This window comes from Solea senegalensis, linkage group LG15, assembly GCF_019176455.1.
Source record: "Solea senegalensis isolate Sse05_10M linkage group LG15, IFAPA_SoseM_1, whole genome shotgun sequence".
In the NCBI taxonomy this organism is placed as follows: domain Eukaryota; kingdom Metazoa; phylum Chordata; class Actinopteri; order Pleuronectiformes; family Soleidae; genus Solea; species Solea senegalensis.
Window position 1 is genome coordinate 2,834,253 of NC_058035.1, and position 27,846 is coordinate 2,862,098.

Here is a 27,846-nt window from a genome sequence, read left to right on the forward strand (position 1 = left end):
CTCTTATGATCGTCATGATAATCACGCTGCCTGGATTTATTTCGATTTTTACGGCTGTAGAATTCTCAAATCTGGCAGTTATTCAACCGTTTAGGAATGACAGTACTGAGAAGCTGACAACACAAACGCGTGACGTGCTGGTGGACGGTCGTTCCGTGGGAATGACAAGTATATGGGCTCAAAACTCTATTTCTCTGCTGATCAGCTGGCTGCCGTGGGTGGAGCCAGTTGAGCTCCACCCTGACCATACGTACCATTTTACTCCAGTGGAAGAGGGTCAAAAGTGGAGGTTATTTTGGTACTATTCCTAATGGAAAAGCAAAAAAATACCTACTGTACCAAACTGGATGGTTCCATTTGATGGAAACACATCTTGAGCTTCCGTCACCCCCATGATTATCTTCTGCATACTGTCTGTAAAGAGTGGCTATTTGAGTTAGTGTTGCCTCTCTATCATTTAGAGCCAGTCGAGTCATTCTCCTCTGACCTTTGGCAGCAACAAGATGTTTCCACCCAGAGAACTGCTGCTCACTGGATTTTTTTCCTCTGACCATTCTCTCTAAACCCTAGAGATAGTTGTGTGTGAAAAACCCAACAGATCAGCAAATATCTAAAATACTCGGATGAATCCGTCTGGCAACAACAGCCGTACCGCGCTCAACAACACTTAAATCAACTTTCCTCCCCCAGTCCGACACTTCGGCAGCTGGTCTTGACCGTGACGGAATATGAGTTGCCGCCATGTGGCTGACTGATTGGTTATTTGCTTTAACAAGCAGATGAAATGGTGATCATTAATGACGTTGTCGTTGATCGTGTATGAATGTGCAAACATAAGGTATTAAAAAATAAGATTTTTAATTAAACATATTTTCATAATGTTAACACGCTTCTAAACGGACTCCGGATGGATTTGCCACTGCTGCAATTCTTCCTCTTAATGGACTTGTTTCTTTTATGAATCTTAATCTCTGTGTGTGTATGTACTTGTATTTGTATCTTCGTGAGGTCCAAAGAGCATACAAACCTATCTTTGTGAGGACATTTTGTCTGGACTGCACAACGTTCAAGGGCTTTTTCAGGGTTAAGACCTGGTTTAAGCCTGTTTTTTTAAACTCACAGATAGCTTTTTACTTTACATTACATGTCATTTAGCAGATGCTTTTATCCAAAGCGACTTACAATGGAATTGAGTGTGTGTGTATGTACTTGTATTTATATCTTCGTGAGGTCCAAAGAACATACAAACCTATCTTTGTGGGGACATTTTGTCCGGACTGCACAACGTTCAAGGGCTTTTTCAGGGTTAAGACCTGGTTTAACCCTGTTTGTTTTTTTTTTAAACTCACAGATAGCTCTTCGTCACTTTCTCACCCTGCGTGTACTTGCTTGTGTATGTTTGTGAGGTCCAAAAAACACACAGACCTATCTTTGTGGGGACATTTTGTATGGCCCCCCAAAACTTTAAAGGGCTTTTTCAGAGTTAAGACCTGGTTTTAGGGTTAGGGTTAGGCACTTGGTTGTTGTGGTTAAGGTTAAGGTAAGGGGTTTGTGAATGCATTATGTCATTAAGTGTGTGTGCCTGTATTTGCCACCTCTTGAGGACCTTAACTGGCTTAAACTGTTAGTCCTGATTAGGACCAAAACCTGGTCCTAATAAGGCAGAACCACATTTTTGAAGAGCTGTTTACGTTTAGGGCTAATATTTGAGTTGCTGGTTAAGATTAGTGATAACACTTTGTTTATGCTGTCCAAGTGAATAGAAAGTCAATGAGAGTTCTTAAATGGATGTGTGAGGGAGGGAGAGGCTGAACTGGTTGGCTGAATTTCTGTTTTCCATACCAGATACTTAAAGGAAGGAAAACAGCAACTGTCTTTGGAGACACAGAAATCCCTCCGTCCCCTCTGCGCCTCACAGTGCAGCTTTTGTTCTGTGTAATTTGATGTGCTGTGTTTGTTTGTCCCATTTCCCCGGTGCATCCTTAGCTCCAACGCCGTATGACATCACATTTGTGTTTGTTGCCAGAAGACAAATGGCCCACGACGCTGCTCATTTTTTTTTTATACTAAGCTGCTGTGAGAGAAAGAATCCTTCACCACACACGAGACAAACGATTGTGTATACTGGGCGAAAGTAATAAAACGACAGTCGGTTAACTGGCAAAATGTGATTTAAATTAGGTTTTTGTTTTTTTCCGTCTATTTGATTCTCGTCTCTCTCTGACAGTGTTTCCTCAAATTATGGCTGAGTGATTGTTGTCTTGCCTTCGAAATATTATCTGCAATTTCCCTCAAAGTGCTTTCCTTTTTAGACTTTAACAACTGTTAAAGGATGATATTGTCAGATATTAAATTGTGGCCAACAAGGACCTGACTCTAAAGTAATGAGTTAGAAGTCAAGTAATAATTGATATATTTTTAATTGTTTCACAGAGCCATATTTCACTCACGCTTATTAATTAGCATTATCGCTAAGTGGTTTGGTAAACAGAATGCAAATGGACTGGGTTGTTGTATATTTATCAGGGGCCAGTGACAATCCGCGGCCGTACTTCATTTGCTGTGATCAAAACAAAATTAACCTCCCTGTTATTGACACAGAGTTAAACCAAAATGGCTTCCAATGAGTGATAAATAAATCTCACAACTCGGAGTAACTTTCCTCCGAATGAAAACAGCAGCAACTTTCACACAGGGAAATCTCATTCGAAAATATAGAAAACTTACTTTTTAAAATGGGTTAAAATACCTCAGTGGATAAGAAAGTTGTCAACTAATACAAAGTGGGTAATGGCGAGCGTCGCTGTTGACGTGCTGTGATGTTTTCAATGATGACTCAGTCTGGGGGGAAAAAAGGATTTCCAAGCGCTGCTTTGAAGTTGTGGACCAGTTGATGACCATGACAAAAAATGATATCGACTTGGCAATTTTGAAGCTAAATTGTGCAGCATTTCATCAACGCCACAGTTAGTGACCGCGATGATATAATCGATAATCTTTGTGGACTCGAGTGTGTCCCAGTTCTTATTTCGTTAAAGGGCGTGGCGAGTCTGGGTCATTCGGTGCGTTTGAATTGGATCCATTTTTATTTTTTACATGAATAGACAAAATTGGCTTAGGTCTTTTCTGCTTTATTACTAAAAGGACACAGTATCCATAGGTGTGGTAATTATAAGTCACATTTCCAACAGGAGACCAAGCATGTTCAACCTGGGATATTTGGATATACAGGGAAAACATTTATATATGAGGTATTTTTATATAAACTGGTAAAATGATGTACAAAAATACAAATAAAAACATGTGAATGATAGAACTGCTTCTCCTCATTCATACCATTAGGAAGGAGGGAGTCAAGCTAATGTATCCAATTTTAATTATCAGAGGATTCTATCATTAGAGATCAGAGGCATCTTAAATGACTCTATTTCTAAATGCAAGGAACATTTGTCTGACTGTTAATCGCGTAACTGTTGAGTGGTTCGATTGGTGGAGTTTGGATAAGAAATGCGAGAGATATCGGTAGAAATGCGACGGATATATTGCTAAAAGAGCCGTCGACTTCTTAAATCTTTCATTATTTGCTATTGTTATTATCATACGTTCTTATTTCAATATCTTTATTTATAGTAATTTTGTGTAAAAATATAAAATGAACACATTTTGTTGAAAATGAAACAATAAAAACATTGATACAAAATGACACTCACAAAAACTTAGTGTGATTATGTAGCTGCTGGCCACAGATGCTTTCTCTTCGTTGTCTACTGCTTTATCCTCCACATAAGGGTTGCTGGTGCCAATCCCAGCTGACATACACCCTGGACAGGCCACTAGTGCCAACATATAGAGACAAACAAATGTTCAATTTAGAAATTTAGAGTGTTCAATTAACCTCTGCATGGTTTTGGACATATGGGAGAAAACCAGCGTAACCGGAGAAAGCCCGTGCACACACAGGGAGAACATGGTGAACCAGCAACCCTCCTGCTGTGAGGCAACAGCGCTGACCCCATGCACCACTGGGTGAACCCTGCATTTTCTTTTTTACCAAGATAAAATACATTTCACAGACAATTTGAATCACAACGAAGCAAGCCTCTAACCATAACATCCGGGACTTTAGATGAGTGAAGCGATTTCCCTTCATCGTGCACTAGCAGTGAATGCAATTATGACGGGGAGAGTTATTACAAGGAACAGAGGACAGAAAATGCCTCGGTCTCTCAGGGAGGTTTGACCTTACAAACTTATTACATAAATCATTGCAATGCATCTAGACACGTCCTCGGTGATATTTCCCGGGGTCGTCGGGTGTTTCAGGTCAAATACCACTAGTCCCGCAGCTTTGAACAATGTTGGTTAAAAACATCAAGGCAAAGTCTGAAAAGAGCAGGCAATTAAATACCAGTGAGGCGGTGGAAACAAATCCAGGCAAAAGGCTTGACTTTGGTAAGAATCCAATGAATTCATTCAAATTCCATGCCTATTTTTTTGCAGCCAACACGGCCAAGGTGTTTATTGAGGTGCAGGATGAGAACGACCACCCTCCCGTCTTCACCAGGACGCTCTACATCGGTGGCGTGACGGAGGACACCAAGATCTTCAGCTCTGTGCTCAAGATAGTGGTAAGAAAAACAACCACTTTTGTGTGTCATGGTTGTATCAGCATGTGTGGGAACATCCTGAAACTGAAGAGGCCGATTCAGCAGTTGTAACTTTAGGGTGTTGGCTGGTAAGGTAGTGGTTGTAGTTAACATTTACAATTAAGTTACAATTTATATCTTGGAAATTATTTGTTTACAGATGCACCTGCCACTTGGGTCATGATAATTCCATAGTTCTGTAAAGATTTGGTCCCTGTATAGAAAGTTGTGGGAAACGTAGCTCTCAAGAACAGGTTTGTACCCAACTGACATTGGGTACTCATTGGTACGCCTTTAGTTTGTACCTAATATGGACCATTGTTGTACCCTTGGTGACAGTTTCATACCTTAATTTAGGAGTTATGAAGCCATCGTGGGACACTGGGACAAACAGCCATTTACTCTAACATTTACATTACCCATATACTGAAAGTTGCACATACTAACTCCATGAAAAAAAGGCTCTCAATCAAACAAAAATGCTAGCCACTGCACCACCGTGTAGCAGACAACATGTCCCATTTCACCTCTAAACCTTAATTCTCCGACTTTCTTTATCAAGTGTGATTTCAGACTTCAAAATGTACTAGCCAACTTTGAACTGTGGGGGGCAGCATTGCATTTCTTAGTGTACAGCTATTACGAGAGTCGCAAAAGGCAGGGATGGAAGGAACATGTCTCAATATCAAAATCGAATATATATATTTGCCTAGGATGTACCTTGGGTGTCATCTCCTCCCGCTCTCACTTCCCACATCTCGTCCTCAATTTCACTCGGCCTGCTGTCTGCCGTGTTCACAAGCAGGTGAGATCACAGCGAGCTGATGGGTGGACACATTGGTGGACATCCTGTCTGATTTTTTTACTCATTATCTTGTGTGTCCACGAAAAAGTTTTAGAAGTGAATTCTACTCAGCAGTTTGACAGATAAAACGCCCTCTCCTGTGCAACTGCTGTATATACACAACATCTCCTTCAGGCAGGTCTAATAGTTTTGCTTGACAGAGCCTTTTTTCTATAATACAGCCATGTTGTGATTGTTTAATGCAGATGTTGGTGGAGGGAAAACCTGTTTTTGTCAGTCTCTCACTGAACGTTGCTTCCTTGTTTTTCAGTCCCCCTTAGTTGATGCATTACTATTATTACCTTATGTTGAAATTGTTGAGCTTTTACGAGCAGCAGCCACCAGTGCGGAGAGCCCTTTATTGCTTTTTTTTTTTCTGGTCAGAGCCCTTTATTGCTTTTTTTTTTTCTGGTCACTCTGGGCTTTTGCTTTCACACTGCTCTGCCTCACTGTGCAGTTTTATTGAGTCAGCCGTAAAATCATGCCAGCAAAACTATTCAAGGTTGACCAATGAAGCTACAAACATTTCTTTTTTTGGTTGTTCTTGTTATAATTTATTTATAATAATTAGCATTTTGAATTTCGTAATTTTTTTAAAAGGCGCACTTCTCTTAGATTGCTCTTTTCCATTGATGACACTCTCTGACCTAGCAGTACTCGGTTTAGGTATCAGACACGTTGTTTTTCCGTTACTTCATAGCTCCTCCTCAACATGGGCAGGGTCGTTATAGCACAGCTGCACGAAACTGCCGTGACGTTGTTTTAACGACGACACAAAAACACAAACTATTGACGGTCAAAGCAGTTGTTTTGGATGTGACTGAATCGTTAGAATCAGTTCCATAAAAAGATTTGTTCACAGAATCGTTCAGTTCTTCCTGCATGACCGGAGCACAGACTCTTGTCTGACACAGTCGCTGAACTGAAATAGGACTGAACGGGTTGTGATTCGGCTCACAATCGCCGGCTTGTCGTTAAATACCAGACTCTCTGTTAAACATTGAGAGTTTAGACATTTCCTTTGCCAAATGTCAGAGATTAAAGCATGTTTTCAGGGATTGTTTAACTGATCTACAGTTCGGCATTGTTTGGTTTGATTCTTGTGTTGGACGTCACACTCATGACTCTTCCAGTGATGACACTCTCTAACCAATCAGTGGCCGGCAGTCTGTTAACATCACATTTTAGTATGGTCACTTGGAACCTCGACAGAGCAGGTACTAAAAAAAAACCACCACGTACTATCACTGATGAAGCAAAAAAGGTCCTAGAACTGTTTAATGGAAAAGCGCCATTAATGTTACTTGTTCGGATTGCATCCAGTAAACTTGGAGCTGTGATGTAAAGGGAACAGCAGCAGCTGCTCAGGGACAAATAATATTGTGAAAAAGAAAGAGACAGAGAAAGTGGTGTGGCGCTGATGGAGCTTAATCAGCAACTCATACAATCATGTATTACACAACACGCAGGCCAGCAGTCTGTTGACATCACATGTTAGTATCGGCTGAGCTCGCTTGGAACCTCGTCAGAGCAGGTACTAAAAAAGCTCCAGGTACTATCACTAATGGAAAAGCAAGGAAACGGAGTACATTCGAGCCGAGTAGTGCTGGAACTGTGTAGCAGAAGTTTTTCCATCTCTTTTACTGTGAGTTTACCCGTTCAAAATAATATTAGCTGTTACAGACATGACAGTAAAAAGTGTTAAATATATAGTTGCTTTTGTCAAAATTTAATGAAGTATTGGGACACAAAAGTAGGTTCATAAAACATTAAACTGGTATATATAAGAGATGTTTTCTGTCTTAAAGGTTTATGGATTTCCTGGTCTTTTCTGTTTACTTGTTTTTTTTCATCTTGTGTCACTTTAAGTTATCACGGACGGCAGGATGAACATCTAGTCTGCATTTATTTTCCCCCCCCGAAAGCATGTGTCATGAACAATTCCAGTGATTTAAGGATAAACTTCAACTTACACTTCACTCACCGCCTGCCCACACACATCGTCAGTGTCAGTTAAATGTGTTCACACTCACTTTCTTTCCCACCACTTTATTTGCAAAAGTGTTAAGAAATGCAGCGTGTCAGCTCAGTACTGGGCAAAAAAACAAGGTTGTCACAGATACTTTTGCCGTGTGCCAAGTTTTATCTTTGATGTGGTGCTCGTGTGGGATTGCTAATTATCAGGGACAGTGTTGAAATTTAGCCAAATCCTTGGACACTGGTGCTATTAAATTCTTAATAAGATATAATCAGACGTGTCGGGTATAAAGTAACACTAAAATAGTCACTTTAATTCCATTGGGACCAAATTCACTGTCAAATAGTGTTACATTTAACACCGAAACTATATTTTATAGTGAATCTGGTCCTTATCTGATTTGGAATTAAACTGAATTTTACTGTTTTTGCACATTTTATACCATGATCTAGAATAAAACACCTGATAAAAAAAACAAATGAAAAAGCAAATTTACCCAACGGAAACAATAGTAAACAGCTGTTTATGGTATAACTGGTAATGGACACGGGCCAGTGATCTGTGGAGCTGAAGAGAAGTGGTTGCAATATCTAGCAAGTAAAAAGGTCAGGGAGGAAAAATTCATACAATGGTACTTCAGAGCCTCCAGCAGGTTTAAACAAAACCTAAAATCATAAAAATGATATAAAAAAAAAAAGAAAGAGGGAGCTGATCATATATCCACGTCCTTATTAACGGTATAGGCCAGGAATTTGTTACTGTCTAAAAGTAAAAAGATAAGAATACCTGGGGAAACCGCGGGGATAATGTTCACTTTATTGATGGTTTCGATTAAAACTCGGGGGTTGTTTTTACTGCGGCGGAGAATCTAACCCTTAATCTTTCACTTATGGCTTATAAAAGCTCTTTTGGGACACAGACGACTTCCCCTCAAGGACTTGATAAAGCAATGTGAATCATTCTTTATTGTGTTAAACCCGGGTTTAGCATATAAAATGGATGATTGTGCTGTGGAGGCAGACACTGAAGATACAGTAGTGCAATCACTGCAGCCACAGAATAAGGAAAGAAACACATGTGTGCAGGTGCAGATGTTCCACTGAAAAGAGCCTCCATGACATAAAACAATTTTTCTTTCTTACCACTTGGAATAGATATAAAAATGTTAATTTATAGGTCAAGTACGATCTATAATTTACCCAAGACAAAGACTTTTTGGAGAATGACCAGTGTGAAACATTTGACTTTGTAATAATAATAATAATATTAACAGGATAATTAATCAGGATAGGTCAACCTTTCACATATTGTCACATAAATCATGGATGAAGACGCTCTTACAAGTTGCCCTCCCATCTTAAGCACATTCAGTCCTTGAATTTGAAGCAATTTGTCCTGGAAATTCCTTGAATTTGACATCAACCAAGGTGTGGGAACTTTGACTAATAATATTGTATATCAAGCAAAACAATCCAGTACAATACAATACAGTGATAGAGTTGGGTGTGGTAAAGTTAATTAATTGTATCTAACAGGAACTGAACATGTGATTAATAAAAGTAATAGTGTGCTGCTGTTGAGACGAGGAGTCTGATCTCATGATTACACCTTGCACCATGTGGCACTTAATTGACCCTGGTTTATAAGCAGTAAGTAAAAGCATTAATGAGCAGCTATGAATAGTAACAGCGTTCGCGGGAGCTCCGGTGACAGACGCTCTAAACTTCCCCCTTCACCACTCTCCCACTTATTTTAAACACAGCCTTTCTAATCATCACGCAGTTACTTCAAGCACCCAGAGCTGTTTTTGTGCCTCTGAGCTGGCGAAAGCCGACGACGGTGGTTTTTATACCTTTCAACTGTCTAATTCTTGTCAAGAACAAAAAGCAAGTTCTTCATATTTTGCATAAATTGCATAAATTGCCCTCTAAATGTTTCCTTTTGTCCACAAATCAATGATATTTAGTTTACTGTCACTGAGCAGCTAAGAAATGACTTTTATTCACTATTCACATTTAAGAAGCTGCATTTTATTTTGATTTTATTGGAGAATAGACACCCTCTCACAGTGGTGCAGTGGTTAGGTTTTTTGCCTCACAACAAGAAGGTCAACGGTTCAAATCCAAGGACCATTTCTTTGTTTATCTGGTTTAAAACTGGCCCGCGCGTTCAAACCGAAAAATAATTGGTTCAGAAGTTGAAAAGTTGGTTCTCAGCTGAAACAAAAAAAATTCTTCTAATTCTAATTCTTCTTCCTCGCTGACGGTGACATCATCAGTGGGCGTGTCATAATTTGCGTTGTGAGGACGAGCCGGAAGTAGAGGAAGTATGGAAGAAAAAGTGGCGCTAACGCAGAGTAACATCCTCCCACGTTGGTTCCTCTTAAACCGGTGTGAACGCGGGCTAGTCCGGCAGAACGTACCAAGGTTCTGAGACTACAGAATGGAACCAAAACCAGAGCCAGAACCAGAACTGTCTCTGTCTGAAAGCAGTATAGTGACCCGATAAAATTGGATTATTGTGTCAACCCAACTAAAAAAAGTCTTTTAACATACATGTAAACATGTTAGTCCAAATGAATTAGCACTAAATCAAACTTAGAAGAGGAGTTGAGCTACTTTAGTCAGGCCAGAGTCGTTCTCTTGTAGCTGCCACTGCTCCTTCATGACCCGCTTGTGGAGAATAAAGTCGTAGAAAATGTGATTAATCAGTTATGAAATTGGCAATGAATGTACCAATTCCACAATAATCGATAAGTTGTTACGGCCCTAATGGACTGATTATTTTTAATATTCATGCAAAATTAAATGAATCGATACAGAGTCGCTGTAACATTCTGTGATGCATTAAGCTTGATAAGAGGCCATCATTTAACGCTGTAATTCATGAGCAGAAGGTGAAATCAAGACTTTATTTCCTCCAGTGAAAGCTCACAATCACAAAGCCATAATTCCATGACTTTATTATTTGGTGTTATGGAGAATTTTCAGTGTGAACCAGTGGGAACCGCACATTTTCCAGTTGTCCTCCTGTGCCTGTAGCTGCTTTTAAACGCTTTGCCCCACATTCATGATCCAGTTACAGGCTGTCTTTATACCCAATGACGGTATCTCACTCTCTTGATTTATGCTGCTCTTTCACGGAGCCTGCGCTCTGCGCTCCCTCCTTCCCTCCCTCCTTCCCTCCCGTCGCACGTCTGCCAATAAGTGGAGAAGAGAAAAAAAATAAAAAAATAAAAGAGATTGCTCCTATTTATCAGTGTCATTCGCCACAGACAAGCACTCAGAAAATTGATGCCTGTGCGAGCTCAATAGCCTGTCACAACTGGTGCCTCAGAGGTCGATGGGAAAGGAAAAATGTGGTTTTCGAGTTCTGAGACGTAAAGTGGTCTAACAAGCCCCGTGCGAGATATGATCCTCTCAATGTTTTCACCGTTTTCTTTTTTTTTTTTTGCCCTGTCATTTTCTTGCCCTACAATTGCCAACAAAAGTCAAAAAGGCCATTACTATAAGTTCATAGATTTTCCAGCAGAAAACATTCTAGGTCACTGACACCTGAGGCAATGTAGAGTCTCCAATTAACCAAAACTCCCAGTCTGTCTGCACGTCTTTGGACTGAGGAGGAAACCGTCTTCCTATGAGTTAACATTTCTTTTTAGAAACTCAAGGAGTTCTTCTTATTATTATTTTTTCCTTGAAATAAATCATGTTTTTCAATGCCTGAACATGCCCCAAAACGCAAAAAAAACTTCTAGTAGGTCATCTGGTGTCAAGTTTAACGTACATGAACGAAACTTGGTGCACATGTGTATTAAGTCGGGACAATCAAAAAAGTCGATGAGGACCTATGGTCTAAACCCAACAGGAAGCCCGTCATCTTGGATTGAACGCCGACTCGGAGCCGATTTTGGCGATTTCACACAATGGTATTAGAAGGAAGCGAGAAGACCCGGGTTCGAGCCCCGGTTGGAACAAGGGCCTTTCTGCATGGAGTTTGCATGTTCTCCCCGCGTGTGTGCGGGTTCTCTCCGGGTTCTCCGGCTTCCTCCCACAGTCCAAAAACATGCAATGTGGGGATTAGGTGAATTGGACACTCTTAAATTGACCATAGGAGTGAATGGTTGTTTGTCTCTAGCTGTGTGTGTGGCCCTGCGATGGACTGGCGAACTGTCCAGGGTGTACCCCGCCTATCGCCCGATGTAGCTGAGATTGGCACAGCACCCCCCGCGACCCTCTGGTGGAGGATAAAGCGGTTAGATAATGACTGACTGACCTATTCCAAATGTTCAATAACGGGATATTTTTTAAGTTAATGGATGGCTGGGCGGCGCAGTTGCGTTAACACTGTAGCACAACGCCACTGTGCATGGAAACATACTGAATGAAAACTGTTCACAGATGCCGGAAAATAAATGCTCCCCTTGAGGGGAGTAAAAAATCCACAGCTCTTATGGTCTGTGTCCTGTGGAAATAGAAAAATAGAAGTGTCTTGAATTTGTCACGTCCGCTGGAACTGTGAGGACCAACAAGACTGATTCACCATCAGCGAGTCTGTTTGTGTGTGTGTGTGTTAAATTGAAACGGAATCACACAAGGATGATAACCCCATCTGCGCTGTTTTTTCGCTTTAGTCTTTCAAGCGCGACACACTGCCAGCCCAATTCAGTGATATCACAGCAGGGTTTCCCATCAGCCGTCAAAGGCAGAACAAAAAAAAAAGTCCTGTGATATCAATGATTGGAAAGTAGCCAGAAGTGCAATATGCTCAGAATGAAACTGCCACCATCACGGTCCACAGCTCCAGCAGCAGTTGTTACTCACTGTCTCACTGAATCCTCAGTGTTACCAACCACGACTTTATTATTATGTTTAAGCTGGACTTTTACAAAATGCATGAAAACATGTTAGTCTGACTGCAATTTGGAGTTTAATCAGGACTGCATTATGCATTCTAGTCATGGATTTAGATTTGTGTCAACACTTTTCACGACGCAAGCAGCACTTTATGAATTGAGCAAACAAAAAATAACCACACATTCAAAATACACAAATTGCAAATAAAAATTTGATTTAATCATTCAAAAATGTTGTATTTTGTTTGCGGTGTCTCTCTTTTTGACCATGGGCGGGGCTTAGGAAGCTGCCTGCTGATTGGCTACAGCTTAATGGACCTGAAGTAGTCGCTGTCCGTCTGGAACGACATCCGATAAAAATAATTGTAAATATTTTTGTCAGATGTCAACACGGGAAAACTTGGGGAACGAGTTCCAGACCGAGCTGTTGCTCCAAAACTCAGTAGCCAGTCAGCAGACAGCTTCCTGAGCCCCGCCCATGGTCAGAATCGCAAACAAACCACAGCGCAAAAAAAAAATTGTCACGAACTAAATGTCCGATCATTGCAAACGAAAGGTGTATTTTCAATAAATAAAATCCAATATTTTTGAATGATTCAATTGATATTTTCTTTGCTATTTGTGTATTTTGATTGTGTGGTTAATTTTTGTTTGTTCACTTCATAAAGTGTTGCTCACTTCATGAAAAGTGTTAACATAAATCATTGTATGGTGCGATGATGTAGTATGGAGTACGGACGTCGTCCTCACGCCACCTCTGAATGATTTTTTTATGATCAAACCTGAGGATGAATTCAGGACACAGTCGTATTTGGAGCATGAGATTATATCACCCAGGACGGATGTTAATCCCACGTATGAAGAGGGCTTTAAATGTTTTATATGCGTGTCACAGGCCACCGACAAGGACACGGGGAATTACAGCGCCATGGCTTACCGCCTCATCATCCCCCCAACACCAGAGGGCCAGGACCCCTTCGTCATCGAGACCTACACGGGCGTCATCAAGTCGGCCACAATGTTTCGAAACATGCGCAGGACCTACTTCAAGTTTGAAGTCATCGCCACTGACGACTATGGGATCGGCCTCAGCAGCAGTGCTGAAGTGGTGGTGAGTGTCACGTGTGTGTGTGTGTGTGTGTGTGTGTGTGTGTGTCCAGGTATTACTAATGTTGTGGGGACCTAAACCTGTTTACACAGTCACATTATGGGGACTTGTCCTCCTTGTGGGGACAAAAAGCAAGTCCCCATAACGTAAATTACTACATTTTAAGGTGAAGGTATGTTTTAAGGTTAGGCTGAGATTGAGATTAGGGTTAGGGTTAGGATTAGGATTAGGCCAGTAGTAATTGTGGTTAAGGTTAGAGTAAGTCTCCAAGAAATGAATGTAAGTCAATGCAATGTCCCCTCAAGTCATGAATGTCGAACGTGTGTGTGTGAGAAGATCATGAACGTATACATGCGCAGTGCACGTGTGTTTAATGTGTGTGTGTGTTTACTATACTATGTATCAGTTGCCAGTCACCAGTGGCGTGTTGGGTGTGGCTTCCAGAGGTGAATAAGACACCTGTTAATGTGTTCCATGTTTTATGAGGTTGGATTGTAAACATGAACGACTGATGCATTTAATCAATATGAAGATACACAAACACCACAGGATGGATGGATGGATGGATGGATGGAGAGACCGGGACATGGATGGATGGTAGGTAGGAAGGTGGATGGAAGTGTAGGTAGGTAGGTACTGTAGGTAGATGGATGGACAGAGGGACACGTGGACAGACAAGGACATCATGGATGGATGACTGAATGCAGTTGAATGCATGTGTCCTCTGCTTTTAAGTGATCATCTCATTTATCAGATAAAACTCATGCTCGCCCTCTGTGTGTGTGTGTGTGTGTGTACACAACGTGTGTCTCTTGTCTCTCGTGTGTCTTTAATTTCACTATTCATTTCCAGGACTCGGCTGCTTCCCCCTCCGTCTCGTAGCTGACCTCACCTCTTTTCTTGACCGTGGCCGGGCTTATTTTTCAATCCGGTGAAATACGACTGTTTAACAAGCCACTAACAAGACAGAAGGAGGGTCTGGGACATTGTCTGGACGTGGGAGCGAGCGAGCGAGCGCTTTAAAGCAGGGTGCTCGTTAATTTTCAAGGGGAAACCTAATTTCTCAGACACCACATGGGAGATTTGGCTCCGGAGCCACAGAGGCTCGGCACTTAAGAGTGAGGTCACAATTAGGCCCCGTTAGATTTGCCGCATGACACCGGTACATGGAGGCAATTACTGAACAAGAAGAAGAAGAAGAAGAAGCTTTTGCATGAACACTTGAGCATGTTAATAAAGACGTCAGTGAGTCTTTTCTCTTTATTATCTGAAAGTCCTGTGTTCTCACTCTCCTCCCTTGTTGTCCTGCTCTCTCTCAGGTTTCCGTCGTGAACGCCTTGGACATGCAGGTTGTCGTGTCCACCGTCCCGCCGCATTTAGTGGAGGAGAAGAAGGAGGAGCTTATCAAGTATGAGAACACGATGAAATGAAATGACATCTTTTGCACACACACGAAATATCATAAAATCCAGAAACATCGATGGAGATGATTATAGTTAATTAATGTTCTTTCTTAAATTCAGCTATTACACAACCTTCCCTGGTCTCTATCTCTCCTCTATCCTCCACCCACCTCTCCTCCTCTAATTATCCCTCACCTTACCATTCACTTCCAAGTGTGTTGGAGAAACTTTGTAGCCTTCAGTCAGCACAAAAGCTCAAAGGATACCATGTGTAGTTTGTCCATTGTGAGCTAATGTGGAAACAGAAAACCACACAAACCCAGCTCCTGATAAAAGGCTTGTTTTGGAGTAATGGAAAATACAATCGTGTAATTGTACACTTAAAGGACTTGTTTTCTTTTCAACTTCACAAGGACTAACACAAACGAAGGAACGTTATAGTCACAGGAATGAATGCAACTCTGCAAAGTAATTCAGTCAAAAAAAACAACAAACATCAAACCTAATTAAACAACAAATCCCTTTTAAACTCCTCTAACAATGATAATCTTTTGGCTATGTTGAATTTGGAGCGTCATATCTTCACACCACAATGTGTCTTGTTTTATTTCTTAGTTTTGTTTCATGACAATGAAGATGAAGGTCTGGTTTTATATGAGTGAACATGGGAATTAGATTTGAGTATTTAAGGTCAGGAAACATGTATTTATACATGGTTTATATCACTGTGTAGGACTGAAGGTCCAGTGTGTAATAAATCAATCACACGTCGGGGAACTACGGTGGCCTTCACAGACCAGAAAGGATACTCTCTCCACTCTTTCTCTGTCACTTTGTCTTCAAAATGCTGTAGAAATATTTTTGGCACAAAATGGCCGCCTGTGTAAATCAAGGCTCTTGCCTATAAAGGCTTATTCTAAGGCCATGAAAGCCAAGCGTCTTCTATTTTGACCTGCTTATGTACATTTATGCATGTGCTATATTCAATCTGTTGCCTCTAAACCCGTGTAAATGTTACTCACTGGAACTTCAGAAGACTGTGGAAATCTGTGTCAAATAGAAAAACAACAAAAAGATAAGATCGCGGATTAGCCCCGTGACTCAATCCTCCGGAGTCTGTTTTTCTAGTCCAAATTAATTAATGATGAGATTGAGATGATGAGATTCGGGAGGCATTTTTTGGCAGCTCATGGGGGAACAGTGCTTAGCCTCATTAGTTCATCTGAAAGGGAAATGAGTGTAAATAGTTGTTCTCCGGGAGCTCGCTGTGTTTTCTCCCCCACACGAGTGACACCACCGCCGCCGCCGCCGCTGCCTGGACCGAAAAACACACACACTTAGTTATGTTAAGCTCTTTTGCCGTGATGTCATTTAAAAGGGGGTCTGCAATATTTCACAGTGCTGGTGATGGTCCAGGGCCATTTTACCTGAGTGCTCAAACTGTTTATCCTCTTTGGCAAAGGTAGAGAGCAAGGCTCTCCATTATTGGCTGTAATTTGAGGTGTGGATTTCTCCCAGCCTGAAAGGGGGATTATCGCACTCTGGCTTTTGCCAAGAGCCCGCTGTGTTGCTGCCCAGTGGGACAAACATTTCCAGAGTGCAGTGCATTAGATTGGATCCTGTACTGGTTCCAGGCGCAGCGCTGCCTCAAACCGTTTGAAGTAATGTGAAAAAGTGGAGTTTACTTTTTGTACAAAGTTTGATATCGCCTAACTTTTCACTCTCACGCACCAAAGTCCATAGAGAAAAAATGTGCGTTATAATAATATATAATATATAATAATAAGCTCAGTTTCTCTATGGACTTTGGTGTGGGAGAGTGTGCGGTTTACAAAGCGACACAAACTTCTCTTTCTTCTCATTTTGGGGCTGTCTAATGATGAGATTAGGCAGCAAACCAATTCACTTAAGGTCGCATTGGTTTAATCTGCTGAGCTTTTAATTAGGTGACAATGTCAGTACCTCAAACAACCACAAGTCTTAACAAACCCTGAACTCTCACTTTAAAGACTTTAATTTAGTGTTAACACCCATATTGTTTTATTTATTCATCAATAGGTCGCGTTTTTCCTCGTATTACCACCTTTTAGGCTTTATATTTTAATTTTGGACAGATTTGAAGTAATATGACACTCACACAGTTATGTCCAATACTGGTTAAAGTCTGTCGTCTATATGGGAAAAAAATAGAAAACCTTAAATTCATTGTGATCCAAAAAAAAAAAAAAGCCTAAATATTGCATAAAACTGTAAATAATGCTGAGTCATGCTGTGGGCTGTTGATTTCTTCTTCTGGACAGAATATTTGTGACAGAACTGGAGCATTTGGGTTTTTTAAAAGCACAAATGTGCCGTTTAGTACTTTCAAAGACGCACAAACGACCGTAACCGGCTTATATAACCGCTGATAGATACGCAGGTTTGTCATGTGATGTCAGTATCAGACGGGGGGGGAAAGAAAAAGTCTGACTCGTGTGTGTTTTTGTGTTCACGCAAGTATTCTGGAGCGCCACGTCCAGGACCAGATCCCGGGCGCCAAAGTGATCGTCGAGGCAATCGGGCCACGCCGCCACGGCGACGGCTTTGAGCTGGAGGACTACAGTAAGTCGGACCTGATGGTGTACGCCATCGACCCCCTCACCAACCGAGCCATTTCTCGTCAGGAGCTTTTCAAGTGAGTGGATGAAATGTTATTACAAATATTCCCGACACCTAATGTTATTCCCAGCAGTCTCTGTTTTTCCCCCCCTCAGTCCAAACAGTGACTCAGCACATGTCTCTTTCTCAGCCGCCCCCTGGCGTCCTCTGCTGCAACGTCTCCATTATCCGACTTTGATTATCCTACTACGGCACCAAATCTGTCACATGTCACAGCGAGGCGAGAGCAGGGCGGGTTGAGGTTAGGTATGAACAAAATGAGAGTGAGACACAAGTATATTTCAATTCGTTCGTCAATCCATCATGTCGGTGCCTCAGAGGCTGCCCCAAGAAGCCCGTGTGATTATGTCAGCACTACATTCTAGTTCTTGTTCTTTTGTTTTTTTGGGATACAGAGTGTTTAAGGTCTTTCTGAAACAGGACTCGTCTCATCTTGTTAAAGCTGCACAGGAAAAAAGGGGTGGACTCAACGCGCGCAACTTTTCCCCTGTTTCTGAGCGCTTTCTGGTTAAATATTAAACAACATGAAAATCTCTCCACTCCACCAGAACTCGAGTTGTTGTCAGTCAAATATCAAAAAGTGTTATTTTCCCTTCCTGCGTCACAGATTCATGCAGCGCTGAGCTGTCACTGCTGTGTGGCTGCTGTAGATCAGTGTAGTCGTCGAGTCTATAAACCCGGAGTCCTGGAGTCTCGAGAGCCAGAGGGATTAAGTTCAAGTTCAATTCAAGACCAGATAACTTAAGAAAGAGTTGAGGTCCAGGATGGACTTTAGTGCGGCACCTAGAGGTGACAAATAATTCAACCAGGTGGACTTTAAACGTGAATGACAGCCTTTCAGAGAGAAATTTGTAATGTGTAACTGGAGTTTGATTAGTATATACTGTATGTAAAGTATTTTTTTATATTTATATATATATTATATATATATATATATATATATATATATATATATAACATATATATATACATATATAATATATATCATATATATATAATATATATAATATATATATATATATATATATATGTATATATATATACATTTGTATTTTTTTCTGCCATTTTAGCAACTTTTTTGTCATCAATTACTTAATTCATAAGTCAATTTCAAGTCAAGTCAATTTTATTGGCACAATTTACCCCAAAGGGTCCAAGGATAGAGGGTGTACAGCAAGTGACACCCTCTATCCTTAGACCCTGACGTTCTATATAGGGACCCACTTTTAAAGATTGCAAACAACTGTGACCCAAATGACAATATCATTCCAGTAAAGGCAAATTTGTGCATAATTTAGCGACATCTCTAGCGAGTCTCTAACACCTTGACCATTAGTCAGTGAATCATTTCCGAGACATATTTGGTAAATCGATTATTCATGTTATTTAAAACGTATATGCCAAATCTAAAGTTAAAAGGTTGGTTCCCAACCGGGGTTATAATAGTTTTGGCTTTTTGTCTAAAATTGGTTAGTTTGGGTTCGTTTTTATAGCAGGTTTGCTCATTTTTTATGAGTTTTCATTTTTTTGTAAATGCTTAGTTTTGAATTTGATGCATCTCTGTATCAAATATAACAGTCTACAAGAAATTAGACTGAAGTGCAAGATGTGCATCATAGGGCTGAGGTTGAATGGAGCTAGTGTGCAAGTGTTATGAGAGGGTTATTTAATTCACTTAGATGAACCAACCCAATAACAAAGCATAGCCTTCTGTTCCACATTGTAAAGAAAAACAAACTGAAAGCATTTCATTATGAATGAATGAAAACACTGTCACAAATACACTTCATCACAAAGACGTAAGAATTAAGCACAGTCAGTTTGGTAAACACACCATTCAGTTTCAGTTAGTTATGTTTTTTGGTTTTTTTTTCCTTTTTCTTTCAGTTAACAAAAACGATTTTTCCAATTTTTGTTATTTCATTAGCGTTCCATAATAACCTTGGTCGCGACCCAGTTGCTATCTCAAAAAACATGTTTGCCACTTCAGCCCGGATCATGAGAGTGTGTCGATTTATTTAGCGCTCACTCTCCTGCACCAGAGTCCGGGAGCAACACCGACACAATGACATTATAGAAAGTAGTTTGTAAATAATATGAAGGCAACTGCACGTTTTCTTTCAAATATAATATTCTTGTATTGCGTGACAAAATGAACCGACAACGATTACAGGAAACAAACATAAATCATTGTCAGCCTTCAGGTCCTAATGGAGTCTCAACGTAAGTTACAAAAGTAGAAAAACATTTGAAAATCCTCCGCTGCGGTGACTTTTGGAGGTGCTTTTTGCATGTTCCTGAATCTATTAGCATTATATCAGTGTCCTTGAGAAGAGAACTGCAGCAAGTGGGGTGGATGGAGTGGGGGTGGGGGGGGGTGGGGAGTTCATTGAGGCTTTTTTTCCCCCCCACATACAAATACTGACCATTTCCCTGATCACAAATGGCAGCTTTCAGATAACGGAGCTAATTTTACAGTAGGAGAGAGGCGTGCAACGTCCCTGCTTTAATGAGAATCAGCTCCTCCGTGCAGATCCTGACAGCAGAGGCATTTAGATCACAGGAGAAAGGGCTTTTTTTTTTATGTCTGACAACACAGTGGGGTAATTGCATGTTATATATCTGTGACTCTGCTGTCAGATCGCACAAAGGGAGAGAACGCAGAGTGGATCGTGCCCTTATGGAGCGCCCGTGTGCCACCTTGAATGCAGGACTCTCCCTCCTTTAATGACACACGCCTTTACTTACCTATAGAAAAAACAAAAATGACAGTAATTGGACGTGGCAGCGTGATTCACTGTGTTCCAGTGGATATTGAGAACATGTGCAGTGCAGTGTGTGCTTTTTAAATCAAGTCTAATGCAAAGCCGGACCACGTGGTCTGTAATTAACACCCCTGCAAAAAACAGTGTGAGTCAGTCCACAAAGTTGGCAGAAAGGTCACTTCAACTATTGCTTTTCCCCTTTGTTTCTTTTTTTTTTTTGACAGCATAATTTGTATTTCAAGATAAAGAATATATGGCTTAATGGATTTTTTTTCCAGCCCTTGAACTGTCACTGACTCTGATTGTCTCTCTGCAGGTAAGGTTTGTCAAACATGCTGCACCAGCAGCCGTCGTCACTCACTTTTTCAAAGCTTTTAGGCCAAAGCAGCTGCCTGGAAAAGGGATAGGAGAGTGATGAGATGCAGTTTAACGTGTTTTACTGGAAAATGTTTGATTTTAGAATCTATTTTTTCAGGTGTGAGGTAACGTTACGACATCAAAGTGCACAAACATCTTGTGTCTCGTCTTCTGTTGACCCAAAACCACAAACATGTCACAAAAAACTACACATTTCATTGAAAAGAAGAAGTAAATATTTGAAGACAGGTTTTTTTGGATAGTCCGGTGTAAAGTCCGGGGTCATCTCTAGAACCAAACACCAAAAATTACAGAAATTCTGTACCTAATCTTTTAAACACACCTGATTAATATGATTAAGGTGATTTATGAACTCAATCGGCTTCTCCCGCTCTCATTATTCCTCATAAACGTGCAGATTCCTCGACGGGAACGTGCTGGAGATCAACAAGGAGTTCCAGCCGCACCTCGGCGAGGGCGGCCGCATCACCGAGATCCGCTCCCCGGACATCGTGGCCAGCGTGAAGAAGGCGGCTCAGGCCGTGGGCTACACCGAGGGCGCTCTCCTGGCTCTGGCCATCATCATCATCCTCTGCTGCATCCCTGCCATCCTCATCGTCATGGTCTCGTACAAACAGTGAGTCACTCTGTCGCCTCAGTGATGATCAGCGGCTCCTGTGATCGATGAATCATCTTTAGCTGGTTGTCACGGGCGCTAAGAGGGAAATGCATTTTAATTAGTCGGCGCATTATCTGGTTAGATGCTGTGTTACTTCAGCTTTAGTGAAATGTTTGAACGTTTGCTCTGTGTGGAACAGACATCGTCTTTTTCTATGACCAGTGCTGATCTTTAGGGTCAGTCGGTTTTTCTTCTTTTCTTTTCTTTTTTTTTCTTCCTCTGATGAAATATTTTTGGCTGACATGGGGCAATAGTAGCGCAGTGGGTGAGCGAGTCTGCTTTCAAGTTGAAGGTTGTGGGTTCGATTCCCAGCTCCCGACACGCAGGTTGTGCGCGCAGCCCAGATTTCGGAACCGCGTGTTGGGTGCGCATGTGCAGACTGAATTTCCGCCCAACCAGTAGGTGGCGTATTAAGCCCCGCCCACCAAGCCAAAAAACATTTTTACAACAGTGGAAGTATACTAGGGCCTTTAACCCTGTTGTGTAAAGCAGCTTTGAGTGGTCATCAAGACTAGAAATCTGCTGTATAACTACAATTTATGACTTTATGACTATACTTTAAATTTCAACAAATTAGAAAAATACCCCATAACTAAAATCATAAATAAATGAAACTCCACAAACATCATGTGAAAAACTGTATTTTAGGGGCCGTACACATGAAAAACAACTTCTGCTAAAGTTCTTTTATCCACATGGAACTAACATTTTGGGGGAACAGAAATGCAATTTTTTTTAAAAACTGGTCCAGGGGTGGAAAAATCTGCCACCCTTTTATTTTTGTGTAGACAGTGATGATGTCATAGCCCCGCCTCTCTCTTGCATTTGCTGTCACCATCTTCATCGTCATCGTCTTCTTGTATTTGGAGTTTTATGGTCTCTGTGCCGTCTTTCTCTCTCTCTGTAATAATCACTGTAATAATGTACTTATTTTTAATGCTCGACGTCACTACAGCACCACTCACAGGCCTGGCACGTGTACTACAGCGTTTAGAGTCGTTTTGGAGGGTTTCGTGTAGATGAAGTCATTTCCTAGAACGACACTGTGTTCGTGACAAAGATAAAATAAGATCGTCCGGGGACGTTTCTGTGTGAATATGAAGCCCGAGATAAAGTGAGAGCACACGTCGTGCTTGTTTGCTTGTGTTTTTCCTTCCTGTTCTGCGCTCCTCTTTATCTCTGTGGCTCTCCCTCATCAGACACGCAGACCGGCCTTATCTTCCGTGCTCACGCCGCATGAAAGCCGATTAATTACCACTTATTTGTGTCAAATATCCTCCGCCAATTGTGACCGTCACAGCGAGTCTCCGCGCTACTTAATCACAGACTCTCTGCACTGTTCTCACATTTAAAGCACTTGCCGTTCGGTTCACATGAGGTCAGTGAACTCTTCCGCCCCGGGACGAGTCGGGCTCTCATCCGCGTTAATTGTTGTGTTCCGTAAACAGCGATGTTTATCCGCGGCAGATTGACAGAGTGGACGTCTTTATGCAAATGCAGCGACCGAATGTCGGCGGTGACATCGGCCCCGCGCGCGAACTGTCGAAGCAGATGGCGCTCTGTTGTTTGCTGGTGGCGACGTGACTTTGGTTAAAGGAAATTTAATGATTTAGGGGAAGGAAAAAAATAATTTCCCCCCCATTTGTGCGTGTCGACGTTAGTCACTCTCGTCTTAATTTGGGAATGAATATTTAAAAGGAGAATCTGTGTATTCATGTGGAATAATTGAATTTTTTGTTGCCGTTGTTGTTGTTGTTGTGAATAAGTAATTGTGATATGAAGTGTAGAAGATTCACTTAAGGAGAAATAGCAACAGCTGCTTTTGCGTGTAGCCCTGCAGTCACTGTGTGTGTGTGTGTGTGTGTTTCCTAATTTGCATAGAAATGGGAGGAAACATGTACATTTATTTTTCACCCATTTCCCCAGTTTTGCGTTTAAAAACACAACAATAATGCATCCGCGTGTTTCACTGAAACCTATTCGTATTAAACTCATCCTTGCATTAACGTTGTGTTATTATGCAATTATACATGTTTACATGTGTCTTCTCTGTCTTTGTCTCTCCTCCTCCCCGCTGCATCACAACTCATCACCAGGTTCAAAGAGTAAGTAATTAAACCTCTTCATGTAATCTTCATGTTTTATTTTGCAATAACTGTCTGTGAATATGTTTAATTTCTCTGTTGTGGGCTGTTTTTATAGTTTTTATAGTTTTATACACAACTAAAGTCTGGTAGATATCATGACATAAATATCTGACCAAATTAAAAAAAAATAGTTTCATGATTAGTGAGAATATTTGGGTAAACATGAAAGTACCGTGCCGCACTGATAGGGGGCAGTGTAACAGGTGCACGTCGCTGTGTGCTCTTCTTCTACAACAGAGGGTGGTTTTTACCATTTCAATTTTAAAGAATCGAATTTGACCTTATCTTAATAAATATTCTTATTTTTGTTGAACAGTATGTAATTGTTTAAAGCATAATTAAAAGCTTTTAAAGCAACTAAATGTTTCAATTAAGGTCAAAATTGAAATATAAGCTCCTATTTTGGGTTCATGTATTGTTTTCATAGTCATGAACCTCACCGTAGGCATATGTTTAGATACGAGTGATAAAAAAAAAGTGGTTCATGTTTCATTGATCTCTTGAGTTTAGTCGTGAAACAAATGCACGTCCACTCCTTCTTCAAAGTCAAAAGTGCAGCAAACGTTGCTGATTCGTAAGATTCGAGTCGGAGATGGATGTTACTGTCACGAGCCGGTGTTGCAGACATATGTCTCCATTCCCGAGCCATATTGTCGACAACAGCTTGAGTGACTTTATTTAAAATGATCTGTCGATGCCTTGAGTTTGTTTTGTTTTGATTTAAATAATCCCATTGAGAGTAAGAGCCTCGTTTTTTCCGGGGAGACGGGATTAAGGCGGGCGGCAGCCGGAATAAAACACCAGACGACAGAAAACAACAAAAAGCAAAAAAAAAAAAACTTCACAAATCTGCCTCCAGCAATTATCAGACTTTGAAAAAGGGAACTTTTTTCAAAATATCAGGGTCAACTCCGTCAAGAGCTGTGGACAAATCGATAAAGAGGGGGATGTACAATGTTGCCTCCTGTCAAGTGTAACAGAAATGTCATCTTACCCACTCAGAACATTGCTGCAGTAATGCTGATAAAGAAAATCAAAACAAATCACAGTACTGTTTCAGAATTCCTTTTAAACCAGTATTTTCTGATCTTAAGCGTCCAGAAAGTCTTTATGCATGCACATGTGAAGAATAGATATTTATTTCTCTTCAGACGTGACCAAGCATCTTTATATTCACTCCCAGTTACTGCTCGTCTTGCTTTGTTTTGTCTTATCTTTCAAAAAAAACACACACATATTTAATTCATGGCAGTCACTTCATGCATAAGTGATGGTGTCTGTCTGACATCTGCTCACTTTTTAACCAGCACACTGTCCTCGAAAGCAACGAGTCAATTCTTCACCAAATGTAGAGAAAAAGCTAAGATTCAGTCGTATTTTTAATCTTGTGATCAATCGGAATATGTTTTTTGATCGTTAATGTTTGCGTTTTGTGCGCAGGCGGCAGGCAGAATGTGCCAAAACGGCCAGGATTCAGATGGCGCTGCCGCCGGGAGGGAAAGCGCCCCCTGCAGGCGCTCCCAGCGCCAACCTCTACGAAGAGCTGGGCGACAGCAGCATGTGAGTGAACCCCCGACCCTGTATTATCTGATTATCTGCCGTTCAAATCCATAGGCGTATGGATCCGAGCCGTGTGTCATCTCTTTAGTGGACATATGTTGTAGCACGGGATGACAGAGCAGTTGCGGAATAATCTCCGCTCAGATTTTCTGTCTGTGAACTCAGCGATGAGTTAAGTTTGGAAGAATTTATCCCCCGTACTGAGACATCAGACAGATCCGGACGAGCAGCTCGCCAGGGCTGACGCAGACACTGTTTATTTGTCTGTCGACGACCTTAACGTAGTTCATTAAAACTGTCTCTGTAATGATGTGCTCTCGGCTCCACCAGCAACTCGGGTCAGACGGGGGTTAGTTCTGATTTCTGTGGAGACAACCTTGAATAGAGTGGAGCTTCTCTGTCTAATCATCTCTGCCTTCAACGAGGGTTCATAAACAGGCGCCTAAGTGTGAAACTACATGTAACCCGTCACTTGAATTTATTAGAATTTAATCAGACGAAAATGCTGGGGATTAGAAATTTCATTAAAAAACAGCCCGTGGAGATAATAAGGGTCAGATCTATTCTGATCTTTGTGAATTAATAAAATCTACACGGTGAACCCCGACGACTCGGCGACAGCAGAAGCGCTGCCTGCCAGCATGGTGGAGTAAAACAAATGAGTTACGGAGACACCTGGGGCTCTTCAGGTCACTTTAAGTCTAACTCAAGTCTGACTCTGTCTTTCTGCATTAGCGGATCTCGCTCCTCATTGGCTTTCAAATTTCCGCCAAACACCAACACTCTGCAACTGTGCACTGACTGCATTCTACTGGAAATATACCTTCTGGTTGAATTCCTCTTGGTGTGTGCAAAAAAGTGCTATACCTTTTTTTGGGAATATTACATTTAAACCTAATACTACATTACAGTCGTAATATGGTAACAATTCTGTAATAAAGAAGTAATAGTGTAGTGTTACTCTTGATTTTATTGTAATAACCAATTAATAGCTTGGTAATTACAAAGAAAAATGCAGTATTTATCAATTACAATGACGGTAGCCTACAATAGTTCTCATATTGAAGCTGTTATCTGGATATTACGTTGTAAATAGCATGATATCACTGTGATATTATCTCCTTACTACCACACTATTAACATACAACATAACAAGCTGGCGTTTACATTAAAATTATGACCATACTTTTACCGTATTGTCACTGTCAAAACTATACTGCTGCTGTAAAAAGGTGTGCATGGGACACAGATGTTGACCAACTCTCAGCGGCGACACTGCGCAGAAGCGCTTGACTTTGTAGCTGGAGAGAAGCTCCCCGGAGGATTTGTGCCGTGGCGTTTATTTAGGGGTCATTTTCCATCCGGCGCTCGCCGTAAGTGGAGCTCTCTTGCCCAATAAACCAACAAAACCCATAAAAACACTCTGCAGCAGCCGCTCCAGAATAAAACGAGTGCATAATAAAATCTCGTCTTTGACGCAGGAAAAGTCCAGTTTTCGTGTGCATGGCAACAAATGGTTATTTTTTTCCCTCTCAGTTTGCAAAAACACGGCGTGTACCTGCCCTCGTGGTCACGCCTCCTCCTCCCTGACTCCCCTCTTATGTTAACACCTCGTCTGTTTCACACTGTTCTTACCATCTGTCTGTGTCACTCTTCTCCATCATCTCTATCCCCCCCACCCCCGTCTCTCTCTGGATTCAGACTGCAGTAAGTAATCCCAAAACACACCAGCTCCATGAATATAATCACTACTGCTTCCAAAAATAGCACACACTTTGTTTCCCCTCTGGCTTTTTTTCTTTTTGCTGAGCATATGCTTTTACTGTAGCTATACGGGTATCTACATAACCTTTAATTAAAAACCCTTAACCCTGTCGTCTTTAACCTTTGGATGTAAATACATTTTAATTAGTATTACCTTTTTTTTTTGAAAACCAATTCATTCCCATGTGAGTTTGTAGTTTTTTCCTCTTTACCCCGTCGCCTTAATACCTTGACGTTCTTATCTGTCCCACATCCTTGGACATAATCAAATTTCTACTGTTTCAGTATTTGATCTCATCACATTGTTATTCTTCAGAGTGGAGCAGTCCCAGACCTGCCTCTGCAGGGTCCTGGAAATACTTTTGGTCAAGTTTAAAGCCTTAAATCAGATGGACGAGATGAGTCACTGCCGTAAAACGTGTGTTTTGCAACAAAATAAATATTGGAAAGGTTTGAAAAAGGCACAAGGTTGTGGACATAATGGACTTTTAGTGAAGGAACTTCATTTTGAAAGATCCTTCACATCCCACAGTACACTCTTATACACAGTATACAGTCGTTGGGTGGAATCCACATATCTGGAAAATTCTCTCTGACCCAACGAAAAATACAACTTGTCCTAGAGTTTAATGTAGCGTAGCATAGCCTCCTTTTAAATTGTGTCGTCTGCCAGCCTTGCAGCTTCAAGGGAAGTGAAGGAACTACATTACTGCATCCAGTGACAGTGAATCCAGTGAAATAATGGCTTCTAAATCTAAATCTTATACTTTATTATTCTCTGTTCTTAAATGAATTTGTAGCCGACACGATTTTCACGTTCACGCTAAATATAACAGGGAGCAGCATCCAAATAAGATATATTACTACGTCTGAGGAAAACCCTCCGTATCATACAGATACAGACGTGTGCCTTCAATGGGAGTTAATTACATCCTTTCACAGTCTCCTGTTAAGTCAAGTACAATTTTCGGTGCAGAAAATGAATAGGGTGTCTACTCAACTGCTATACTCTGAAGAATACGCTGAAGACTGAAGGTTATGTTGAGTTATTTAAAACCATTAAGTTGTTGAGCTTGTTATTGAAC

General features: G+C 41.1%; 1 protein-coding gene across 5 annotated transcripts in view; it reads left to right on the forward strand.

Annotated features, from left to right (window-relative positions):
- LOC122781617 (protocadherin-15-like) overlaps nucleotides 1–27,846 on the forward strand; it is a 266,246-nt gene that overhangs the window by 222,941 nt on the left and 15,459 nt on the right. For 3 of the 5 annotated variants that reach the window (XM_044045413.1, XM_044045415.1, XM_044045414.1), the window contains 8 exons: nucleotides 4,501–4,628; nucleotides 13,216–13,431; nucleotides 14,748–14,836; nucleotides 17,329–17,505; nucleotides 21,030–21,248; nucleotides 23,387–23,395; nucleotides 24,878–24,997; nucleotides 26,699–26,704. In XM_044045413.1, the coding sequence (XP_043901348.1) occupies nucleotides 4,501–4,628; nucleotides 13,216–13,431; nucleotides 14,748–14,836; nucleotides 17,329–17,505; nucleotides 21,030–21,248; nucleotides 23,387–23,395; nucleotides 24,878–24,997; nucleotides 26,699–26,704 (964 nt within the window). The remainder of the gene's footprint in view (nucleotides 1–4,500; nucleotides 4,629–13,215; nucleotides 13,432–14,747; nucleotides 14,837–17,328; nucleotides 17,506–21,029; nucleotides 21,249–23,386; nucleotides 23,396–24,877; nucleotides 24,998–26,698; nucleotides 26,705–27,846) is intronic. The other 2 variants (XM_044045416.1, XM_044045417.1) reach the window with 1 other exon arrangement.